Here is a 17,436-nt window from a genome sequence, read left to right as displayed (position 1 = left end):
GATTGTCTATATTTTGTTACAATATATATTGTATATATTGTAATTATAAATATATATTATATATATATATATTACAGTGACACCTCTAATAAATAATTTTCTGTTTCATCTAATTTCGTAATGGTTTTTCCCGTTGCAGTGTCTTGTTTAGAGTCCAGTCCCCCCCACAACCTCACAATCGAGTCGACTACTTGTGGCTGCGGCGGGCCTGCGTGCGCGTGCATGTTCAATAACAAAACTGATGTCTGCGTGTTGTTGAGAACGGGAAAGGTCCAGTGTGGTTTTCAGTCCAGCGTGTGGGAGTCGTGTAAGGTGAGATTAATGTTGATAAAATTTAGAGAGGAGCAGTGATATACTTCGTAATCATTGAGGCTATAAGGTGATTTGGAGGGGCTTTTGTGTCAGATTTAGGCTAATTGAACTCAGATAACGGTCACCCTTTTAGTAACGTTAAGTCGACAAGCGATTGCTAACTTGCTATAACGTTAGCGATACATAGCCATCTAACTATCTCGCTAGTTTGGCTGGGTTTTTTGTTAGCTAGCTAGCTGCTCGACCCCTCATAATCATCCAGCTAACACTAGAATGTATATACGACGCTTAAATATATTAGCCTATATTCTTGTCTTTGTTCATAATGAACGACAATTTAGCCCATACCAGATAGCTAACGTTAATGTTTCCCAACGTTGTGTGTCTGCCTGGTTTCTTTTACCTAACTTAACGTTAGATGGATGCTAGCTTTGATACTGTTAGCTATCGAATTAACGTTAACGTTAACAAACACATGTTTAGCTCAGTAACGGTATCGTTACCGTACCGTTAACCGTCGTTACCAAGTAACGAGTTATTCACAGTCAGAAAATACGCATGAGTGTTAAAGTATTATAACGTTAGCGTTGCTGTCCTCCTGCATTATGTACTTCCTTTAACGTTAGCTGATCATCCTCAGAAGCAACACCGCGTGTGTGGTTAGACGTTCTGTTCATGGATAGATTTGACATATAATGGTTTGTTTAAGTAATGAAGGTCAGATCAGCTGTCTAACTCTGCTCTTCTACTTGTAACGTAATCGTAGTTGACCAACCACTCAACTGGGTATCTCTAAGCAGGACAACAATACAATATTGGTGGTCAACGTAATAAAAGATAAGCATGGCTTTTTATGCTTCCCCTTCATGGTTTACTTAATTCCTTCCCAATTTGACTTTTGCTTAATGCTGAAACCATTGATGTAAACGTCCTGTCCTAATATCATAATGGATGTCTAGGTGTAGGTGGCTATCGTTAGTAAAATAGTTGTGAAAGTTACATATGAAAACTAATCACAAGCAGGCATGGTTTTACTTACAAGGTGTTAAGACTGTTGTTAGACTAATTAAAGGTTTCCATGCAGATTGTTAAGCCATTGCTTTCAGTGCTTAATGTATAGTATTCAACATGACTTGTATGTCACTGGACATTTTAGTAAAGTATATCAGACTTCGAAGGTGCGCTTCTAATTTGTGGTTATCCCTTTGGTTACTTATATTTGGGTTGCACGATTCTGTGCGATCACTGACGAAATTACTTAGTTGCAACATTCAAGATTCACTCTGTGTAAACTCATTTATTTTGTATACACAGAAGACTCAGGTTCTAGCTAACGAGTCACTATGCAGTCTCTCCCAGAAAGTACATTTGCAATACACATATCATGCATACCTTTATAGATGGAATTTGAGATTTAAGATTTCATGGTGATATTGAGTTGTATAACATTGGTGCTGCCAAAAACCTCCAGTTTGTCTGTATAAGTATAAGTATATATACTCTTTTGATCCCGTGAGGGAAATTTGGTCTCTGCATTTATCCCAATCCGTGAATTAGTGAAACACACTCAGCACACAGTGAGGTGAAGCACACACTAATCCCGGCGCAGTGAGCTGCCTGCAACAACAGCAGCACTCGGGGAGCAGTGAGGGGTTAGGTGCCTTGCTCAAGGGCACATCAGCCGTGCTTACTGGTCGGGGTTCGAACCGGCAACCCTCCGGTTACAAGTCCGAAGCGCTAACCAGTAGGCCACGGCTGCAAATTATGTCTGTTAAATAATTATATTTAGCCAGTAGTCTATGAAATGAACATAATCTTTTCTAGTTACTCATTCCATTATTTTCTCCACTGCCTGTGTCCTCAGGAACACCATGGATGAAGAAGAACAGTTTGTGAACATAGACCTGAATGATGACAATATCTGCAGTGTTTGTAAGCTGGAGACAGACACAGGAACCATGTCCTTCTGCCACATCTGTTTCGAGCTCAGCATTGAAGGTAAGAGATAAAGCCTAGGCTGCTTAGCTACACTTCCTGTATCAAGTAATTTTATCTAGTGCTACAGTTTCAAAACTGTTTCATGCCTTGTGCTACTTCATGCATTGTGCTGCAGGCTAAATTCCCCAGATAAAGTTGACAAGACTCAATTCAGTGCAGTTAAGCTTTATTTATACAGTCTCAAGATGCTTTACGGAGCCCAGAGCCTGAACCTCATGGAATGCTGTGAAATTCCTCTCCTGATTGGTAGTGTGAGTGACAGCCTGAATTGCTGCAACTGGACAGTCACAATGTGTGTGTGTGTGTGTGTGTGGGGACGCGGTTTTCTGTGAAGCGTAGGCTGCGGTAGCTCTACAAATTGCCAGGTTGCCACAGAGTGTTGTTATAATTAGTGGCATAATGTTAAATAAATTCTGACCGCTAAAGCCTCAGACTTATGGTGATTTGCTTGTCACTTGTCACCCATCACTTATCGCCTCAAAAGTTTGGTTTAACTATGTTCTGCCTGTATGCCACAAAGCGCAAAATTGCTACATTATTGCTAGTGATTTCCTGTCAGGCTGCAGCTTAATGAAGCAATGGAACCCTAAGAGATAAGAAAATGGAATGACCCTGTTGTGATTCGGGTCAGCAGCCCATTGTGAACGGCAGACATTAACAGTAGAAGCAGGCAGATTTCTACCTTATCAGCCAATCTGTGAGCAGCACACATGCTGAAAATATTTACCAAACCTGGATCTGCTTACACTTCCTTTGCTCTGCGCCATTACAGGCACACACACACACACACACACACACCACAGCCGCACACAGCCAGTGGACACTTGCTACAACAAGAGCTGTGAATTACCAAGTAGGTGATGCACACCCACTGCCTGTTGCCTGTGACATGCCAGCACACGACTGCCATCGCAGACCACGCTCAATCACTGTGCCCTCTAACCAGGCCTGCCTGTGCCTGCAGTGGGTTAGTGACACAGAAGGCTACACACACACGCACACACACAAGTGCGCACACGCATGCATGAGTCAGAGGCAGTAGTTCTTTCATAGCTTACGTTATCTCGGAAAGCAGCTAGTGGGCCACTGTTCGTTGTTGAAACAAGGCATGTGTATTGTGTTAGTCGGTCGTGTCGACATTGTTGTGTTGTGCTGTTTTCTTGTTTTGATTCTAAATGGCTGGTGCAGGAGAATGTCTTGCCTCTTGAGTTATATTCAAAATGACGTCTGGAATCGATGAAGCATTAATAAATTATAAGACTGAAATGAGATGAAAAGAAAATCAATGAGGGCCGTGTCCCTAATTCAGCCGATGCTTGTTCTTTTAGGGATGCCAGGAAGTGTATCTATTCAGAGCTTAATGGCCTGGGTTGAACAGCAAAATTATTTAGACGGTCTTGCTACATGTGCTATGCACCACACCACCATTTGTCTCCGCTAAAACAAGAGGAAGTGGTCAGCATCTGTTTAGAGTAGGACCACAGACAGTAATGTGAAGTGTGTCTGTGGAGTTCATGTAGCCACAGTTATCTGTCAGAGAGCATCCACTCTCTGAAGCCCCCCCTAACCCAGCAGCACGTTAACTTCTTTTATCCTATTATTACGTAACCGCAGTAGAATTTTTGCTTGCACACGGAATGTGCCACTGGTGGTAGTGATGAGTGCAGTGGAGCGGGATCAGTGGCGAGCACATTCCAGAGGCCAGCGCTCTCTCTGCCCAGCTGAAACAATACTACACTTGCATGCACTCACGTGTGCTGTGTTGCAGATGCCAGTGTGTGTATGACCTGGCCTACAGCTTTCCAGTAAACTCTTGTCTCTCTCTCCCTACACACACACACACACACACACAGCATATGAACATCCATTCATTCATACATAACTATACCATGATTATTCAGTATATATGGCACTTTGTAGTGAATGACTGGATATTCTGAAGACACACACACACACACACACACACACACACACACACATCCCTATCTCTGTTCTCTCTGGTGCTCCAAATTACTCCATGGTGGGATGAACTTTTCACCCTGTAGCGCCAGAGCACCAATGAACAGCGGGGCTTGTTTTTGGAGTTGCAGGGGATTGAGGAGGGGGGGTGGGGGGGCTCGTTTGGAGCAGGCTTTAGTCTGATCTACTGATTCTGCCATTGGCTTCTCCATCCCACAGGCTGCCGGGAAACATAATCCGCAGATATGGCCTCTGCACGTCTGTAATGGCTTCTCATATTCCAGATTAATGTTTTTTTTGTTTGTTTTGTTTTTTGTCTGAGCATGAGAAATAATAGCATTGGGGAAAGTGCTGCTCTTGAGCTGTAGTTCTGGCCAAGAAGCAGTTGAGGCACTGAGGCATATTCAGAAATGTGTATCTTAAATTATTTTAAAATGTGTGTGCTTTGCAGATCTATTATTAGCACAATTATGCTGAGGCAATGAGACCCCCCCCCCCCCACACACACACACACACACACACACACACACACACACACACCCAAACTGAAGACAACCTGTGAAACAAGGTGGTTGTGCTTAGCGTGATTAGTTTAGCCATTGTTAGAAGGGCTAACATGAGTAGTAGTCTCATGCCAAATCCAGTTTTTCCTGGTTTTGTTTGCCCTCTCCCTGAGGTGGCTGGGAGCAGTGGCGTAACAAACCAATGGTGGGCCCAGGTGCGAGAGCGCTACGCGGGCCCCAAGCCGATATACTTTGGCCCAGGATGAATTAGCTCTGATACATGCAATACACATTAAGGGTGACTTCAATTGTTTATGCAAAGGGCCTGAGGCACCGAAGTAGTTCAGTAGTTACAGATTACAATTTCAAATAAAAAACACACGACTACATATCCATTACATGTGAAAACATTAAAAAAAAAATTTTTATTAACAGCCTGCAGGCCAGGGTAATTTAATATTACTGCATTAACATCAACTCGCATGGAATTATGGGAACACTCAATGCTCCTCTTCAACCCTCTGCTGAAACTGTAAGCGTAGATTGCTTGCTTATAATCTCGCACTGCGCAGAAACAAAACTTAATGTAGCCTAACCTATTTAACCGTCCAGAAACCAAATAAAATCATTCAAATACAGTCCCCAATATGCGTGAATTAGGCCATTAGAAGAAGGCCATCTTACGAGCCTTTCGTTGTGCAAAATCGTCAACGATGTTTCCAATATTTAATGCTCTGGCTCTCGTATTTTCAATGGACAGGATAGCTAACCCACGGAGCCTCTCCTGCCCCATGCTGCTCCTTAGGTATAGGTCTTAATAAGTTTGAGTTTGGAAAAAGATCGCTTAGGCTAGCTGTTGCCACAGTCACAGGCAATGTCAGAAACAACATGAGTAGCCTACACACTTCCCCGAATGTGGATGTTACACTGTCTACCACCAGCATTTTGGCAAGTTAAAAAATGGATGACTTCTGTGAAATCTCTGCTTTAAAGCAACACCTGAATGAGAGGAGTTGTGTTGGGAATGTCGGTGCAATGTCCCTGCTATAATGGTCTGACAAACGTCTTGCCTTTTCAAGCAGTTCATCATCACCTGCGAGTTGAAGGGTCATAGGACGTAAAGACTCAAACACATGACAAGTTTCCCGCATACTTGCAAATCTTTGGGAGAGCTGACTGATTATGATGTCCAGAGTTGCATTAAATACCTGCACTTTGAAGTATCTCTCTGCATCGGTTAATCGCTCATCTTCCGATAGATCGTCAAAGTGACGCTTCACTCTCCATGCTCTAACATTCTAAAGTTAAAAAAAAAAAAAAAAAAAAGGAGGCAGGGCGGGGGTAGCGACGGGCCCCGGGAGGTCACGGGCCCTGGTGCGACTGCACTTGCTGCACCTACTATAGTTACGCCACTGGCTGGGAGGTCTTTCTTTAGACATGCAGCTGTTGGCATCTCGCTTCACTTTAGGTGGGACATGCTATATTTGCCATGGCCCTGCTGCCTATGACCCTTGCTCCCAATCTCATGACCCTGTTGCCTCTCACGTGTTGGATACAGAAATACTCAAAACACACACACAGATTTCCTGCCTCTGACTTGAAAACATTGACAGTTTTTGGCTCTGTGCAGTTCAATCAATACTGAGTAATGTCTCAAGGCACTTTACTGAACTCGATGCCTAAATACTCAAGATGGAGCCCTTTGTGGCGGCGCCTCAGAAAGATGTCTATTTAGAGACGGAAGCATTAGCACTTGGCGGAGACACAATCAGAGGAAAAGGTTGCATGCTGGGAGACAGGAAGGAAGTCTGTGTATGGGGAGAACAGGGAAGCAGGTATCCATACAGTAGCACACAGTAGCATGCAACATGGAGAAGTGCATGAGGGGGCTGATGGAGCCTCGATGATATCCACAATAATGCACAACCTCAAGTGTTTTGTTGTGTCTATGTAGCACAAAACAATAATGAGACAAACACTGCTGGGTTAGGCTACATCGTTATCCAGATAGATAAGACAGTGACACATATATGAACTTATTGGTTAATAAAATGCTTACGGAACACTTTTTTTCAACCAATGACGTTGACTTGAGACTAACTGTTCTGTAAACATTGAGTAGAGTGCTTCTTAGCAGCATTGTCAGGCTTGAGCATTGGTGTTGTGACCTGAAGCTGATTAGCACTGAAAGTGAGCTTGTTTGGGCCGGGGAAGCAGGCGTTGGAGAAGGCAAGTCAGGTCATCAAGTTTAGAGTGTCTATTTCAGCTGCCTGTGCTGAGCGTCAGGCACTGACTGAGCTGGGTGACATTGTTACCTAAAAAAAGAGAGCAATGAGATGCAATGAGATCTCATCTCTACTGGGACAAGGGCCCCAAGCTTTTCAATCACAGATGACCGGACTTAAGGCTGCCACACATAGGCGCCAACATGAGTGCGGCGCACTCTGCCTTCGACGTTCAATTATATTTGATTCCATTGTTTCCAATACAACCCTGCTGAACCCTTTTGCCACTGCCTGGTAGTTGGCGTTGCCCTCATCTGAAATTAATCATCAATCATGGATGGAACATATATTGTTTGATGACTGTTTCCACTAGGTTTAAGTGAATGTGATCTTTCTGCTGTGGTGTTTCAACTCTAGCCAGCTTAATGAATGCCATGGATGCACAAGCTGGACATGTCTGATTATTGAGGTACATTTGTGTTACTTTACATGTAGCAGCATGGCTCATGAGGAAATGTTTTGATGAGTGGAAAATATATAAACCCATTTAGTTGCTTCTGTGTCTGCTTTTCAAAATGGTGGTTAAAGTTTCTAGAACTATAGAGTGATGACTGGCAGAACTGCACTTTAGTTGTGGTTGAGTAGGAGAGCACTTCAGGCCTTGCTCAGGCGTTGAGGTTTAGCAGATGGCGAGTGAGTGCTGTGTGCCGTTTTCTGTTTGCATTTCTGTTTTCTGTTTGCATTTCTGTTGGCTGTGATGTAAAAGTTAAGGTGTTGCTTCCTGTGCTGCTTGCCTCTGCTCAGTGCGTAGCTTATGTGGCCGCTCTCCCAGTCAGGCAGCATTTCCCTCGTCCATAGGGGAGAGACACTAGCCCAGTCCTTTTTGGTCTGTTTTCAGAAATCAGATGTTCCTCCCCATTTTGAAACTCATGTGAAACTTCTTGCGTTATTGCTGGCATGTCATGGTTCTGTGGGGCAGATAATGACACTGTAACGACCTCATTAGAGCTTTTAAGGGATTGACCTACTGTAGACCCCTGGCAAAGTGTCTGTGTTTGTCTTGGGTAAGATCTCGTTGTCTCGTTATGGCCTAAATCCCTGGCTGATAAGAAGCTTTAACGCTGTCACCGAGGAGGCTTGAGCGTGCCTCTTCCGCTCTCTTCAATCGTCTTACGCAATGTCAAAAACCACTTGGGAGTTCCAAATTTGGCCTAATTTTTGACAAACTAAGTACAAAATATTTTGCATTTAATATAAAAACTAAACTAAATATTATTTCCATCAGTCAGTATTTCATCATAAATTCCTAGTCCTAACTAGTCCTAAACAGGGATGTGACGCTCGAAACTAACGTCTCGAATTAGTGTCGAGCTTTCGAAACATGAGTGTTTCGAAACACTGTTTTGAAACGAGGTTCAAAACGCCCATGTCATGTGACCACTGCTTTGAAACATGGTTCAAAACGGCCATGTCGTGTGACCACGGCTAAGTGAACCTTCGGTGCATTTCACCGATGTCGGCAGCAAGCTGTTATGTGTCCGTGCGTTTTATTTAACAGTGTAGACTTGGCTTAAGCCATAGCCATGATGGTGTAGTGGTTAACTTGGCTGTTTTTGCACGGGAGCCAAGGCTGCTCAACTGTGGTTCGTTCTCCGTTTGGTTTGTAAGTGTAGTTTCAGATAATATATCTGTTTATGGTCAGCTTCTTACTTCATCATTAACCACACAGGTTCAACCAGAAATTCTCAGTATGCTCAAAAATGAAGCAAACATATTGCAACATCAAGAGTTTTTATGAGAAGAAAATGATTTAGAGAACACTAGCGACAGCAATAAGCTTCACTAGCTAAAGTGTCACTTTATGTGGTCTCTCATCTAGTAACTGGCCAAGGACATCACTGCTTAGCTTTTGACTAAGACCAGGAACATAGGTTACACAGCAAGCCACGGACTTGAATATCTGCTTCTCCACTACGAAGCATTTGAAAGCTTTGTTCCACTATATACAGCTCTGAGGTGTCGGAATTGTTTCTAAGCCTCAAAACAATTCGGGCACAATTGCTTTGAACGTTTCAGTGTTTTACAAAGCCTCGCTTTGCCCATCCCTAGTTCTAGGTTGTGCAAATTCAGAATTGGTCAGTCATCTGTAAATTGTTCTTTGCATCAATGTTTTTTACATATATATGTAACCCCTTCTTAACGGGTGTGCACAGTACCAGGCACAAGTTACAATAAACAGGATATAACCATATACAGGTACCAGGTACAAGTTACAATAAACAGGATATAACAATATACAGGTACCAGGCACAAGTTACAATAAACAGGACAGGATATAACAATATACAGGTACCAGGCACAAGTTACAATAAACAGGATATAACAATATACAGGTACCAGGCACAAGTTACAATAAACAGGATATATAAACAATGGCGCAATAGGACCCTGAGCTCTCGGCGGTGGAATGGTGAACTGGCTGAATTCCTGTATACCAGTAGGCTAAAAATTGGGAGATAATAAGCACAGCTAAGTCTCCACAAAACAGCACCTATAGGCGGGAAAAACAGTGACCTCTCTTCTCTCAGGGCAAACTGGGACTGACGAGCCTTCTCCTCACTGAGGAAATGGAACCTTAAATAATTCAAATAAAAGCAAAACAAACAAAGGCATGTGATTGGTGTACATACAGAATATCATTTTACAACATAAACATTTATAACACAAAGCATGCTGGTCAATGGAGTTAATACAGTACTCATTAATAGTCAGTAGGGGTGGGCGATATGGACAAAAAATAATATCTCGATATTTTTTGTGATTTTGACGATAGCGATAATTAGTCGATATCCTATAAAAAAATTTTTGTAAAAGTCTGAGTTACTTTACAGCTCATTATTTATGAATAGCATCAATACAATAATAACCAATAACTAGGGCTGTAACGATTTACGATTCGAAACCGAAATCGCGACATTCATATCCACGATACTGTGTCGCGGTGTGAAAAGGCAGAATCGCGACACACCCTTTCTAGTGTTTCACGCAGTGCTTTGCAGCTTATGCGGCCGCAAAAGCAACCCACAACTCCCCCTTTACTTATCGGTAGCCTACATTGTCCAAAAACAAATAAATAAATAAATAATAATTTCATACCTCTCCTTGCTTTCATTGTAGACTATGTGTGCAACTTTACCAAACAGTATAGAAGTAAACCCCCTCTCCTTGCCTCACTCTCCCTCCCTCTCCTGCTCAATGAACACGCGCGACTTAAATAAAACATTCACAATCGTGAAAGCAAGGACGCATAGACGACTAGCTAAATTAGGCTACTATTAATTCCGCTTAGCATCATTAGCATGCTGCACATATTTGTTTAAAACTTTTGCATTGAAGTTGACTGATCATCTCAATACCAACGTTTCCCAAAAGGGCCTGTCCCAAGGAGAACAAGTATTACCTTGAAACTTAAACATACATGGGGAAACTGAACAGTCCAATCAGTAGACTGTGATAGGCTAAGCTATATGCTACTTTGTTTACAATATTTCCAGGCTTCAACCAGACAGCTGAATTAAAGAGGTAGAGTTGTAATAAAAAATAGTAGGCCTAGGCTATAGGCTAATGCTGTCATAAAAATATTTTTCTGAATGACTGATATTTATATCAGGATATAAAATAATACATATATTATATTGTAATCCTCTGGTGTTCTAAGGGAGGCTATTAAACAAAAAAAGAAAAATCGAGATTCATATCGAACCGTGGGTCAAAAATTGTGATACACCAACCTCACGATTCGGTTTGTATCGTTACAGCCCTACCAATAACCTAACCTGTGACTTTTTAACCAAATCAACAAATGCATTGTCACTCTATGACGCATTCCAATTCTGCCCCCACTTGAGTGTGTGGCAATGACATTAGAAAGTCTGAAGCTGAAGTTCCTTTCAAAAACCTTTACTTAGGATTGACTGTAAAATGAAGCAGACCAACAGAGTGCATCTCAGTTATTTCCTTCGATGTTTTGTTTAAGAGCAATCATGTAGGCTAGCATTCCAAGTTACAGAATAGAAACTAATGCGTTAGCTTATGGCTAATGTATATGAGAAATCCCATAGAGATGCTAACTGTTAGCATAATCGATAAACATAGATATTTAGAGCGAACTTCAGTCCATTTACAGAAGGGTTACATGAGAAGAGTTCTTTGCTTACAACTGACTATTAAAATACTCAAAGGCTAATGTTTTCTCTCCATATAATACCATGAAGGAAAAAATGTGACTGTCAATGCTACTTGAACAGAAGTAGCTGCACAAAATCCCAAGTAGTCTAGCTGCACAAAATAAACATTAGGCGACAACGTTGACCCACTAGCGATTCATGTGACACTCGCTCAGCCAGGGGCTTCTCTCTCATACACCTCCTGGATTTAGTGAATGTATGAGGTTTCAATGCCTGATGAGTGTTTCTCACAGAATTGGATTCAATTTGTGGCGGTAGCTGACTTTGACAACGGGGGGGGGGGGGGGGTGTATAGGTCTAATTGAGTGCCTGTCACTTTTTAAGACGTTTGAGGGAACCCTTGCAATTGTAACACAGTTGAAAGGCAGCTGATGTGTGGATGCAATTCATAACGTTTTCTACATAGTTAAAATAAAGGTTCGTACTTCTCCTTGGGACAAGCTCTTTTGAATTTTGGAAAACACTTTTCCATTTACATCGGGATTTTGCAAACATTCAGTGTCAGAGTCAATAAAATGAGGCCTTCAACGAAATTGACAAGCAGCTGTAAGTAGGCTAAGCATTCTAAATTCGACATCCAAACAATATTCTAACGTTAGCTTTGAGATACTGCTTGATTTCATAACTTAACTTAGTTTAGTCTCTTCAATGTAGCCTACTATGTTGTGATAAGACCTTAGCAGAGTTCACTTCAATGCAGCAGTTTTGAACAAATTTGCGAAGCATGGTCACGATGCTAAGTGGATTTAATAGCAATTTAGCCAGACGTCTTCTATGCAATGCTTCTATGTGGCAACAACAATCCTTCAACAATCGTGAATATTTTGTTAAATGCACATGCAGAGGAGTGGCAGCGGGCTACGAGAGAGAGCAGGGCGGGGCAAGGAAAGGCTGCGTGCGTAAAAATCGCAGCTCAATGGCAATGCCAGGATTTGACCTTATATTTAAATTAAATTAAATTAAACATAGAATATTCATCTGTGGCGGCCGATTTTTATTTCGTGGCGCCCCGCCACAGGTTAGTCAATGTATGGGAAACACTGCTGATTTCGAGTGTTATTTCCCCATAAGTAATTTAAATACTCGATAATGTAAATTTGCACAATCACGATATTATCGCAGACGATATATATCGCCCACCCCTAATAGTCAGCTTTCACAGGTGCTTACATATATATTTTTTCTGTCCCTCAGGTGTTTGTAGTTCCACTCTTCTCCACTCCAAGTCTCTCCGCGGGCATCGTGACTGTTTCGAGAAGTACCACCTGATCGCCAACCAGAAGCTGTCGCGGGCCAAGGGCTCACGTAGCGCCTATGAGGGTGTGAAGCGGGCGCTGAGTCAGCGCCTCAGTCGGATTGTGCAGCTCGCACAGAACCGCGCCGCCGACTCGGACTCGCCCACGGGTCACCAAACTGGCTCTCGGCATCAGCTGCTCTGTTACAACCAGCAGGGCGAACGCAAGCTCCTACCGCAGTCTGACACGCAGGTGCCACGCTACGCACCGCACTGGGCAGAGGGCCCCGCCGTTGTCCAGAACGGCGACTTCACCAAAGGCATTCTGGGATGCCACACCGACGAGGACCTGGGGTTGCATCTGCTGCCGGGAGGGTGGGCAGGAGCAGTGCAGAAGAGGGACGTTACCGGACTCTGTAACGCACAGTCGCCACAAGGGGACACGTCGGCCACACAGCCGAGAAGATACCCAGCATACAGCCAGGAGGAGTGTAAGTTAACACTGCCCCCCCCCCCCCCGATCTGCTGAACATTTAACTAGCGTCTGGAGTGTGCATTGAGTTTGCAGACTTGGAAGTGGTCCACAGAGGCCGATGGTGTTTGGTGTGTGTGGGTATATGCATGTGTTAGACAGTGTTTAATTCAGTGATTCGTGTATGAATCAGGATGATTATTTATCTTAGCTACTGTGGCTCATCACAGTTATTCACATTTCCCTCTTGCTGGCTCTCCCTTTCTCTTTATCTCCCTTCCAAACTCTCTCTCTCTCCCTCTCCCCCCTCCCCCCCTCTCTATCTGTCTCTCTCACCCATTTTGGAGGAAGTCGAGCCGTCAGAAAGCCATAGCTCGAGGGCTCAGAGTCTATCCTGTCTGTCTGTGTATGCCATCAGTACCACGCACTGCCAGGCTGTCTAGACTTTATCTCATCACTCCTCTCACACCACATACACCACCAAGGCCAAATAGATTTGAGAACGCTGTCAGTGGAAGGGGAGAATGCTTCTCCGGGTCGACTTGTGTCACTTGTCCTTGAGTCTGCTCATATCTTCAGAATTTACTACCACAGAAGATAATGTACTGTGTAAATAAGTTGGAATGTCCAGATGTAGGATGACCATGATTACCGGTTAATTCCTATTTTGTAGCTGGTCATTCCCATTTTGACTATGTTTGTGGTGGTTATTTTGTCTCCCCAGTGGTCAATATGAGCCTTGAAGAGCTTCATCAACTGAATGGACAGCTGCTGCTTCAGATCCAAAGTAAGAGACTCACTGTCTTTTTGGCTTGGATGTACACTAGTTATCTAGTATTTCATAACTATTTCTGAGTGAGAGAACAAAGGTGTGTGTAGGACTCTTCAGCTTAGAGCCATTCACTAGTAGGTTCTGGGATGGATCTTAGAAGGACTGTCCCTCTAGAATCTAGATAGTTCCAGGCATATTTTTGTACACGCAAAATTATAGTTACCTATTGTGTTATAAGGTGTAGGTATCTATTTTAGGCAGACATTCAAACTAAAGCAATTGAAATCGAGACTCGCTTCATAAAATGATTTACGTGATTACATAGTTTTCACACCCAGCTGATAACTCCCTCCTCCCCCGTCTGTAGAAGTGTTTGAGGAGCTGACCAGCGCTGTGCAGGAAAAAGACTCGTTGTCGTCCCAGCTGCACGTGCGGCACATTGCCATTGAGCAGCTCTTCAAGAACTGCGCAAAGCTGCCATGGCTGCAGATCAGCAGGGCCAGCGTGAAGGCCAGCAACACGCCAGTGGAGTGAGGGACGAGTGGAACGCCTCCCAGGAGGGTTGGAATATGTTGTGCCGCTCGCTCGCTCGCTCACGCTCGGAAAAGGCCTTTCCTCTGGACTGCTGAACTGACCTCTCCTCTCTCCTCTCCTCTCAACCCCTGAGAGATGCACCTTTTTACTGCAGAGGACATGCTGTGGACTAGTCCAGATCAGTGTTCTGTGCTGCCAGTGCTTTACGGCTGACCGCATAGCTGAGGGTGGTTAAATATGCCATACTTGAAGACTTTCGAAAGTAAAGACAAGAAAAAAAAGAAAGAACAGACTCCACTGGTGATGATGACACCTTGTGTTGGTTTAGGCAAGTTGTTGAGACTTGGACCCAGAGGAAGATTCTGTTGTATTACCACTATGCAGAATTCAGAGTTTTATCAGATGAGTTTTACACACGCTAATGCAGTTTATTATGATTCATCATCATCATCATCATCATGAACTATGATTTTTATCAGGGTTGGTTGTTGCAATAAGGTGTTTCTTTTTCTTTTGTATTTTTTATTTGACTATTTATTATTTAGCTTTATTATTGGATTACTTTCATTGTGTGCTATGGTGTGAGTTCAGCACCATACGGTTTTGCTGAACCAGTTCCACTGTTGCTGTGGTTACTCTCGCAAGCGAGGAGTTTGCACTGGACTCTGTGTGATATTTTCATCTGCAGAGGGGGGAAAGTTCCACGTCAAATAATCTGAAGTGGTACCGATGGCCAAGCCACTTCTTTGGAGAAGTAAAACCAAAGTGTGGGACTCTCCGAGACTCCGAGTAATTTCTGCAGTGCTTTCTAGAGTGTTCCTTTTGTTTTAAACACGCTCAAGCATGGTTACAGGGTGGATGTTATGAGTGAATGGATGGATGGATGCTGACACCTGCAGCTGCTTATGCTTGTGGTTCTGTTCTCATTGTGTTCTCATTGTATCAACATGTCATCCTGTTTCTGTGTGTTCACTTTGTATTTGAGTTGTCACATGTCATGCATTCACTGCTATGTAAAGTTAGTAGGGGGAAAAAGCACATTCTGGGCCTTAAATATTAAAAAGGGACATGGCAATATTAAATATTATAGCTTATTTGAATTGGCACCTCTTCTAACCAAAGTCTTCTAGGCAGACTATTGTCTGTTTCTTTTGGCGTATAAGGCACAATACTTGATAATTGACAGTTTTAAAAGCTAGACTGCTCACTGTATCATACCTTTTCGAATTTGTCTGTATTTTGTCTGTATTTTCCATTTAATTGTAGGATAAAGGCTTATTTTTTTTCTTTTGTGAGTGTTTTTAATTTTACGTTTACATTTAACAATGCTTAAATACAAGTAAACACTTTTCTGTATAGTGTTCCTTTTTTCAGTATTTTCATGAGTTTTCTCATTTTTACTTGACAATGAAAGTCCTTTAAGACTTTGTTGTGGCTATGCAGTCTCCCCTAAGCAATCTCGGACTGAATTTAGAATTGAAACCATGAGGCCCCCTCATGGATGTTAACAGAAATACAACTATTTCAACATAGTCCCATCCCTGCATTTATGTATAGGGATTTCTTCAAATCACTGTTGTCTAGAGATATGTAAGACTTGGATTTCCAAATACCAATGCACCCTCCTCTCTTCATAAGAGAAGAATTTTTACCCCACTGAGGGTTTGTCGTGAAATATTGTGCTTGCGTTTTCTTGTGTGCGTTTTTTGGTGTGAAGGTGTGAATTTTTCTGTATTTGTATTTTTTATTTAGTTTTAAATGACTGAAAATTCATTTTATTGCGTGGTCGGTCAGTTATATTTCAGTTCTGTTTTAGCTGGATGTCCCTCACAAAACAGAGCTTGTAACATTTCAAACCACAGACAAAAGGACAGATGCAGTTCAGGGAGGGAAGGCATGTATTATGTGTGAAGTACTTACTATGTGTGAGCTCTTCATCATACTCCTTTTGCACTGCTGGTCAACTGTGTGGTACAGTTCGTCTGCTGTTGGAGGATTTAGCCTTAGCTCTTAGTCTCTGGACTCCTGTTTCACTCTTGCTGACAGATAACTGAGAGTGTTGCAGAAATCTGTAAAATGTGTGTTATGATTTTGTTTTTGTTGTCTTATTTTACTCTGGTGAATGCGTGATTTTTTAATGTCATGTTACATCAAGTATTTTCAGTGTATCTCCTTGTTTTGTTTATTGGTATTTGCTTATGACTGTTTTATGTGCAACATGCAATAATGTCCTCGTTTAAGCTCTTTAGAGAATGACCTGAGTGCTGATTTGTATTTGTTCCTTTTAAACAAATAAAGTTATTTTCTTAAAAGATATAAATGGGATAAAACGGTCATTGTTGGAGAGAATAAGAAAAAAAACTTTTGGCAGGGGAAGGATCAAGTCTCATATGTGTGAACACTTATTTTTCTTTCTTCTACTCCTATGACCTATATTTCAAAGAGGGAAAATTCCATCACGTTGACACTAGGCTCGTTTCCATACGGGTGTTGGGGTAAAACCTAAGGAGGTGGAAACTTGTCCACGAACCTGCTCTCACTCGGTCCTCTCAGTCCTTGTGTTTTCATTAGAATTTAAGGACCCTGGTCAAACTCGCCAGCCTTTGGAAGTTTGTTACAGGACCTTCCCATATGCAGAACTTGACTGTGTAAGAGGTCTGGATGAGAAACTCTGAAAAACCTTTCAGAGGGCTTTCACAGGTGAGCCAGTGGTGAGATGATGCATACAGATACTGTATGTATTGCCCACTGAAGTGTTTATTCATGGGAGGCCTTGAAGTAATGGTCAATTTGACCTCAATGGCGTTGTTATCAGACTTCTTAAAGATGAAAATGTCATATGCTGCTCCCAAACTTATTTTTCTGGTCAGACTAAAACATACGCTTCAACTGTACGCTTCGACAAACTGATGTTTGTCGATTCTTTTATTGCATTTCTTCACAACTTCAAGCACATTCAAACACCGTCAAAAACTGAAATAAAGTATATAACATATTCTCACATAAGTATATTGTACTGTTATGTGCAGAATAGTGTTTTAAAAAAGATTGAATAAAGCTCAAAATCCTTAGAATAGCTGTTAGTTCCATAATATCAATGCATTGGGAACACTGCACATTCAAGTTGGAATCAAAACATGACCAAAATTGATCAAGAGATGTAGCCTACCGAGAGGCAGC

General features: G+C 42.3%; 1 protein-coding gene across 3 annotated transcripts; it reads left to right on the top strand.

The window, feature by feature from the left end:
- The first annotated feature begins 214 nt into the window (after window positions 1-214).
- Window positions 215-16,570, top strand: cunh21orf91 (chromosome unknown C21orf91 homolog). 3 transcript variants are annotated; one of them, XM_076273916.1, is made up of 5 exons: window positions 215-312; window positions 2,177-2,310; window positions 12,439-12,969; window positions 13,675-13,737; window positions 14,090-16,570. In XM_076273916.1, exons 2-5 carry the CDS (start codon window positions 2,184-2,186, stop codon window positions 14,254-14,256), a joined length of 888 nt encoding a protein of 295 aa, XP_076130031.1. In that variant the 5' UTR covers window positions 215-312; window positions 2,177-2,183; the 3' UTR covers window positions 14,257-16,570. The 3 variants fall into 3 exon arrangements, with proteins under 3 accessions (XP_076130031.1, XP_076130030.1, XP_076130032.1); XM_076273915.1 differs by having other exon boundaries at window positions 238-312; window positions 1,079-2,310; XM_076273917.1 differs by lacking the exon at window positions 215-312 and adding an exon at window positions 361-379.
- The last annotated feature ends 866 nt before the right edge of the window (window positions 16,571-17,436 follow it).

This window comes from Alosa pseudoharengus, unplaced genomic scaffold (assembly GCF_046254945.1).
Source record: "Alosa pseudoharengus isolate Yale_2024_CS ecotype anadromous, Long Island Sound unplaced genomic scaffold, YU_APseudo_1.1 YU_APseudo_1.1_scf_8, whole genome shotgun sequence".
Taxonomy (NCBI): Eukaryota; Metazoa; Chordata; class Actinopteri; order Clupeiformes; family Clupeidae; genus Alosa; species Alosa pseudoharengus.
Note: the sequence above shows the minus strand (reverse complement) of the source record. Positions and strands in the feature narration are given on the sequence as shown.